We start from the raw sequence: 8369 nt of genomic DNA, 5'->3' as shown, positions 1-8369 counted from the left end.
ATTATTATTTTTGTGAAAATAATATAATTATGTATAATTTGTTTAGTACATTATCAACAAAATCACCAACGATTTTTATTGTTTTTAATCTTACTTTTTATTCCATTCAATAAATTACTATTCACAATGTATTAAAAAATAAAAGTAAATTATTAAAGCAAAGTACGTTCAATTATCTCACTTAAGTATACTGCTCCCAAAGTACATACTTAAAAATAATTTAATTACATTAACTCAAATATTTCTGCTTATAGTAATAAATAAAGGTAATGCATGTCAAGTTACGAGAAGTTAAAGCAGATACAAACACTTAAAAAATATATTTAAGTCAGTATTAGGAATAATGAAATTTAAATTTAACTTGTGCATCTCAATTTAATAGGGTTAATTTTTTCCCTTTGTTCAGCGTTCTAAAAAATAGTTTTTGTTTCATTAATTTGGATTATCTGGTCTTTAATAAACATACTCATGTGGTATTATGCAATGAGATAAAGATAGAAAGAGATTTGAAAATATTTAAACATAAAAAAAAATGGATTAGTTGAATGTGTGATGAGGTTGAACATCTAGGTCAACGTCAGTGTTGTTTGTTACCTACAGTGTTCGATTTTGAAAATAGATGGAATTGAAATTTGAGAAGGCGGGATAGATACCAGAAATTGAGGGGCCGTGTCTCTCTGTCACTCACTCACTCTCTCATCCCTTTTTCATTTCCGTCTCTTCTTCTCTGTCTTATAACCCAAAATTCATTCGCTTTTCTTATTTCTTCTCATACTTTTCTCTCTCCAATCTTCTCTCTTTCTCCGATCTCTCCGCCACTTGCTACGGTACGCTTCACTCAACTCCATACACATCTTCCTCCTGCCGATTGCTTTTTATATTCTTCTGCTTTTACAAATTCTTTCTCATTCTCAATTATTTCCGATTCATCCTAACTAACTCCTCATTACTTACTTCATATTGTTTAACCGTCTTTTTTCAATTGATGTTTTTTTAAATCATGCTTAATTTTATGCCGTTTGCGTTTTCATTCGTGTGTGACAGCCTCGTTAGTGTAAGTTAACTCTAGTTTGTTCCTGTTGTGGAGTTTGAGTCTGGATAACGTAGATCGTGGTTGATATTTGTAAATAAACTTTGACATACATTAATTATTTGTAAGGTAACATGTTCAGCAAGTTGTTTCTTGTGATTTTGTGACGCAAGGCTTAAAATTCAGATTGATTGTTGTGTGTGTTCTATGCATTATTTTGTACAATTATAATAATAATAATAATACATAGGTACGAGTAGCAAATTAGAAAACGTTCAGAACTGGACTAATAATAGTTAGGGTGTAATTCTGTGATTTCCGCAAGCAGTAATCATTTGTGAGATAAGTAATGGAATTGACCGCGGAAGGAAGAGAATTGGAAATTTGTATGCTCACATATTCCATTAAACACGGTTTTATGGAACATAGTATACCTCCTGTCAGTTTTGCTCTTGGAGGGTTCAGATTCAATCAAAGTATATCATCTATCTTGATTGAAGAAGAGTTTTGAAATTTCAGTGAATAATTGGATTTTTGCCGTAGTTTAATTTTTAAGATATTGTTTTATATCTAATTCATATCTATGGAAAAGAAAGAAAGAAAAAACGGTGATAGCTGATTATTGGGTGTTTTTGCAGTCCAGATTTATTATTCATGATGTATCGATTTCTTCTCAAAATTTCTGTAGTCTGACAGATTTCTTCCTTGTCGTTTGTTGATTGCTGACGATTGGAATGATAATTCATATATATTTCGTTTTTCTTCGAGTGCAGTATTGATTTTAACCTCAGATGGAGAACCCTGAAAATTCTAGTGTAGGTTTCGATGATCAAGAGAATGTATCGGGGACACCATACTATACTCCCTATCCGAAACACTTGTTGCTGAAATCTGGCCTTCAACCAGTCAATATAGAGTTTTCTTCCCCTAGCTCTGGTGGTGATAGTTCTGTGGCTTCTATGAAAGAGGGCTCTAGATCACCTTCCTCTTCGTCCTCATCATCTTCAGATTCAGAGCAACAAATTCAAATAGTTGGGGAGGAAAAAGCCGATGAGATATCCTGGGAGACTGAGAGTAGAACTTATGATGAATTGCTTAAAGCATTCCTAAAAAATGAGGAAGAGCTGAAAATTTCCAACTTTAAACTTAAGCTCTCAGAAGAAGAGATTGACAAGTTGAAAATTCAAATTGAAAAAAGTGAGGGTCAGCTTAATAATGCATTGGTAGAATCACAAGTAAAAGATGAAAATCTTAAGTATGAAAAAGGACGGGTGCTGGAGTTGCAGAAAAAGACCGTTGATTTGGAAACACATGTTTCAGATTGCAGCCTCAAAATTGAGAAGTTGGTCGCACAGCTAAAGCTTGCTGAAGAACACCTTAAGATATCATACGATGAAATTGCTAGATTAAAAGAGGAACTTAATATCAGCACATCTGGTACTCGGGAGCTGCAAGGTCAGCTTGAAGTAACACAGCAAAATGTGGTGACATTAGAATGCCAACTTGATTCAGAGAGAAAGCAGATGCGGGACTTAGAAGACAGGCTTACATGGTACAAAGATAATGAAACTAATAATGAACTTGAGGTGCAGAAATTGAAGGCTCAAATGCTTGAAGCCGAAGCACACTTCTCATCGGTGAAAAATCAGTTGCATTCTGATGTTGCACGTTTATCAGAGGAGAACATACAGCTGGGCTCTAGACTTGAGGAATATGAATCTAGAAGCCACATGTTAGAAAACAAATCAAGGCAAATTGAAGCTGAAAGATTAAAAATAGAAGAGCAGTTTGTTTCCCAACAAACGGTTCTGCAAGGTGAAATCAGTTGTTTGAAGGAAGAACTTAATCAGAGAAGACACGATCATGAAGCTGTGAATAGGGAATTTGACCAGCACAAGCAGAAGTATGATATGGTCATGACTGAAAAAGATGAGGCCAACGCAAAGATTCATAACCTTATGGCTGAGACAAGACATCGCGACAATCATATTGCTAACCTGGAAAGAGAGTTAATCCAGCTACGCGAACAAAAGGCTGAGCTGATGAGAGGATCTGCTGCTACACTGAATGTGGTAAATGAGTTGAAACTAAAAGTTGATGAGCTTGAGAAAGAGGTGACTCGGCAGAATTCTGTGATCTCTGACAGGGCTGAGGAGAAGAGGGAGGCCATCCGGCAACTATGCTTTTCAATTGAGCACTACAGGAGTGGATATAAAGAACTTCTTCAAGCATTTGCTGGGCAAAAGCGTCATGCCGTTACAGCTTCCTAAATTTACGTTCACCCATGTCTCCTCATTTTAGTTTTTTTTGCTGTAGATCTTTGCGTACTATAAATTTTGTTTGCAGTTCTCTTATTCTTGTTGAGCATTATTACAGAATATTGTTTTCCTATCGAATTAGGTCAAACACTTACATTGGTAGTTGATGTTGATGAAATCACTATGTTCATTTCTTTTCTTGTAGTCTTGGATTCTGCTGTTGGTTTGGTAGATGACATGATTTCTCTATTTTCATTTCTAGTTATCTTTTGGGTGTGAAAAGAAATTATATACAGGGTAGGATAATGTTCTGGGGTGTGAAAAAGAGAAGAGAGACAAAAAGGAGATATAGCGTGTTTTTGGTTTTGGTTGTGTTTTCACGACGTGCACGCATTGGGAGAAAGACGAGGGAAGGAGCCGCAGTCGCAGTCATGGAATGAATAGAAAATGCTGATTTTGCGTATTTAGTTGAGGTGCTGCTAGACCATTTAGCAGAGATATCTTTACGGTTTTTATTCTACATTACCTGTAGATGATCATATCTTTGGGTGCATTATTAACTATTTTCATACAATATTATTTCATTTAAATTTGGATAATATTTTATATTTAATTATTTTAAAGATTACTTAATTATTTATGGGACACTGTCCACTGAAGTCGAGTAGGATATTTATAAATTGTAAAACTTTCCTCTAAGGTATATAATATAGTTATATATTTAAAATTTGATTTTAAGATCATTAATTAAATTAAAACAATTTTGGGTCAAATTCTTTGACGCACTCGTTTAGCAGTAGAAGGCAATTAGACTTTATTGAGTAAATTCTCTTTTAAGTTTATTTTTAGTCTGTTTTCTAAATTAATTCAAAATGTTTGAAACCAAGTTTAAAAAATTAAATAAAGTGATAGATATTTTAAAAAATCAAAGTAAGAGCACTAATGGTCTATGTATACTGTACACATACATATTTATTCCTTTACCGATTTGTGATAGTTTTTTTTTGTACATATATTTTTTTACTGGGAATTAAACATAACTGTCGTTATTTTAAAAATATTTATTGTGTTGAAATTTAATATATACAAAAAATATTGAATGGTACAATTATTGAATAGTCAAAATTCAATTTATTTATTTATTTATTATTATTATAAAATGCAATAATTTCACTAAGAATTCCCACTCAAAATGTACGTGTGGGAGTGTAAATTTTTTTTGGATAAGTTAATATAATACATAAGTATGACAATTTATTTAAAAAATTTCAAGTGTGTAAAATAGTGTGTAGTGCATCGATACAGTTAAATTTATAATATAACATGTACCTATTATACATTGTTTATGTGGAGAACAAATAAGAGAAGTCAGACACAAACATCACCTTACCTCAATCCACAATCTCTCTAGTTGATTTCTCCTCGGCTCGCGCATGCCATCTGCTGGTATCACGACTTGGACTGGCTTGGACCCAAGAGGGGTTACTTGCAGAGAAGACTAAGACGCTCAAGTCAGCCAAACGATTCTCAGAAAGTCAAATCTTGTGATTAAGGGATTAATGAATGTGTACCTTTAATTACTAGGGTCTATGTGTATTTATAGTTTATTAATTATGTTTGGTCACGTCATGGGCTAGGCCTTTGGTTGGGTCGTAAGTGGGCCGTAGGTGGGCCTAGGCCTAGCCTAGGCCCCTTAGTTCGATCATTGTTGGCCTTAGGGGCCTTGCTTCTAATGCTTTAAGTTTGTAAGAGTCGACAGGTCTCATTTCGTCTTCTAAAGTATGCGGCTTGAGCCGCTTACGCTTGTCCGCTTGATTCATTTGATAAATGCTTGCATGCTTGTGGGGCTTTATGTAGGCGGGTTTTACCGTATAGTTGTGTTAGGCCGCCTAGGTGCAGTACACCAATCATCCAGCCTTTGTCGGTGGAGACATAGCGACAAAGGACGAAAAGTGTGAATGATTTTGACCGCTTAGGTGCAGTACACCAGTCCTCCAGCCTTTGTCGATGGAGACATAGCGACAAAGGATGAAAAGTGTGAATGATTTTGACCGCCTAGGTGCAGTACATACATGTTTTTGGTTAAATTTATGAGATTAGTATAATTGTTTTCTGACGTAAACGGTGAATCAAATTTAGTAATATATTAGTGATTTAATTACTAATTTGTTATTTATATTTAGGTTTATGATTATTTTGGTCTTTATATTAAACTGTTTCTTTCAGTAAGTTGATGTTAACGTACAATTTGGATCATAAATTTCTTTGATTTTTCTTCATTTTTTTTCTTCTTCTAAATCTGGATTAGGTTTTTTCCTCATTCATTGTCTATCAATGTTTCTTCTTTTTATTTCCTCTCATCAGTTGTAAGTTAAGGTTTTCTCCGCAGTCTTACATACGTAGAACTCGCCATTTATCTCGGATCTCTTCTTGCAAATACTCGCAAAAGGGGAGAAGGCTTGAACTCGGTTTCAACTGCAATGGTGGATTTAAGAAATCCAAGCAAGGTTTGGTTTGGAGCATTTTTTTTTTTTAGGTTTTGACATTTTCCTTTTGCTTTAGTTTATTATTGTTTGCCTTTGTTTTCTTCCTTTATGTTTTATGAGATTCCCTTTTATGGGAGAAATTTTTCTCTCGGGCTTATGAGCATAGCTTTGAGATGGAGGGAGAAAAAAATGATAAAAAAATAAAAGAATTTTTAAGACAAAAGATGACTCAAATTTTCATAAGTGACCCTTTAGAATATATTGTTAGTGTCAAAATACCAAATTGACTATTTTTAAAAGATAATAGTAATCAATTGAGTTATAAATAATATAGGTAACAAAGTAAATTATAGATCTAAATATAGGAAATTGAATTACTAATTAAGTCTACATTATTTAAAAGGATAATAATACTCTAAATCTATAAAAATTATCCACTTTTAACCCTCTTACGTTTCGGTGAAGTTGGAATTTTGAAAAGTAATTTTGAATTATTTTTTGAATTGCTTACGACAACTACTTTATCGTGCCGCTCCGCGCACCACCATGTGCACTCCTCACGTTTGCCTTTCGCCACCAGACTGTTGTTGAACCGAATCTTTGATCTCGTCCTGGAAACTATTCTAACATCAGAGCTCACGTCCTCTCGTCGTTGTGTCGACGAGGATCATTTCCCATGTTGATGCTATCACCTATGAGGTCCTGCTTCTCCCTCTCTGGTTCATTTTTTATTGGTGTGGTGAGGGTTCTCATAATATTCACGGGCTCGTTTTTCTTGGGTGCATAACGTGTGCCACTTCTACTCCAATCTGCAAGGAGTGATTCATTTTATCATTCTTCGGCTGAGCCTAATGTACCATTTGTAAATAAATATAAATGTTGTTGGTTCCTGATGCTTTTAATGTGTTTTACATTCTGTTGATTGGTAAAATGATCTTGGTGGATTGGATTTCCAGAAGAGAATGGTAAGGCAAATGCTTTCAAGGGAAAGTAGTGAGCAGAAATCATATGGGTGAGGAGAGATCTAGCTCACCGTACAAGAGAGTGAAGATCCATGGTCAGTCCATTTAAGTACCCAATAACATTTATATTTATTTACAAATTGTACATTAGACCTAGCCGGAGAATGTTAAAATGAACCACTCCTTGCATATTGGAATAGGAGTTGGTGGCAGATCTTGACCAAAAGTTTTGGAGGGACCAAAATAATTTTTTTTTTATCATTAGATTAGATTATTAGTATAATGTTTCAAAAAATAATTTCTTAAACTAAACAATTAGATCATTAGTATAATGTTTCAAATTATATGAAGTAGAATGTATCTGTTCTCATCTTCACGAATAGCTTCCCTTTTGTCATTTTAAAAAAAATGAATCTATTATTTTATTTTCCATCTGTATAAATATTTGTTTCGAATATAATATTAGAATACAATTTTTTTCTTATATATTCATAAAAAATGAATTTGCAAAAGGCTTGTGAGATAAAAAATCATTTTAATAACTCTTAAACTAATATTTTATTATAATGTAAGATGATAGAGAGTTACCTTTTTTTCTTCAAGAAAGAAAGAAAACAAATGAGAAATTAGAAAAAAAAAAGAGTTTGTGTCTAATTTTTTTTCTTCAAAAACAAAAAGAAAACATATGAGAATGAGTGATGAATACAATTTGTAAAAAATTAGAAAGACAATGAGAAAGAAATAAAAATTATCTTAATAAATATTTAGTTTAATTATTATTTTATGTTTCTTTATTTGTCCAAAAATGTCTAGTTGGTTGTCTAATATTTTTTTAGTCTCAATTTGTTGAAAATTGAAACGGTTAATAAAGATATTTTGCTTTGTTGGTGCAATTAACATAATCCTTGTGTTAATTTTAATGAAAAATATTTTGGTCCGCTTCAACAAATTTAATGCAAATGATCAAATTGCATCAACTTTTTCAAAAATCGGAACCAAATTGAGACTAAAAAAAACTAGATGACCAACTTTGTTAAAATTAAATGTTGTGTTTTATAAAGGAAATAAAAAGTCACAATATTTAATTTCCATTAATTTCTAAAATATACTACATATAATTATTTTAAAAATTAAAAATTTAAAAGATATATATAATTTAAAATAATTTCAAAAATATAAATATAATTTAAAAACAAATCAAAAATATACATATAACTTAAAAAACATTCAAAAATATTGGGTGGCTGTAGCCCCTCCCTGCCCTTTAAATGATCCGCCCCTGGTAGGAGTGGCACAAGCTATGCACCTAAGAAAGACGAGCCCATGAATATTATGAGAACCCTCACCACACCAATAAAAAATGAAACATAAAGGGAGAAGTAGGACCTTATAAGTGATAACAACAACAAAGGAAATGATCCTCGTCGACACAACGACGAGAGGACGTGAGCTCTGATGTTGGAGTAGTTTCCTTGATGAGATTGAAGACCTAGTCCGACGATAATTTGGCGGCAGAAGGCAAGCGCGAGGAGTGCACATGGTGCACGGAGCGACGCAGTAAAGTAATTGTCGTGATGTTTCTGAAAGACGATGGAGGTTCTGAACGCAAGTAATGAAAGAGAAGAATGGATGA

General features: G+C 33.2%; 1 protein-coding gene across 1 annotated transcript; it reads left to right on the top strand.

Moving 5' to 3' along the window:
• Window positions 1-642: 642 nt before the first annotated feature.
• On the top strand, window positions 643-3519 carry LOC114164207 (protein NETWORKED 4B-like). The gene is made up of 2 exons (XM_028048783.1): window positions 643-827; window positions 1804-3519. The coding sequence occupies exon 2, from the start codon at window positions 1822-1824 to the stop codon at window positions 3298-3300; it is 1479 nt and encodes a 492-aa protein (XP_027904584.1). The 5' UTR covers window positions 643-827; window positions 1804-1821; the 3' UTR covers window positions 3301-3519.
• Window positions 3520-8369: the final 4850 nt, after the last annotated feature.

The sequence above is a fragment of the Vigna unguiculata genome, chromosome 9, assembly GCF_004118075.2.
Source record: "Vigna unguiculata cultivar IT97K-499-35 chromosome 9, ASM411807v1, whole genome shotgun sequence".
Classification (NCBI taxonomy): Eukaryota; Viridiplantae; Streptophyta; class Magnoliopsida; order Fabales; family Fabaceae; genus Vigna; species Vigna unguiculata.
Note: the sequence above shows the minus strand (reverse complement) of the source record. Positions and strands in the feature narration are given on the sequence as shown.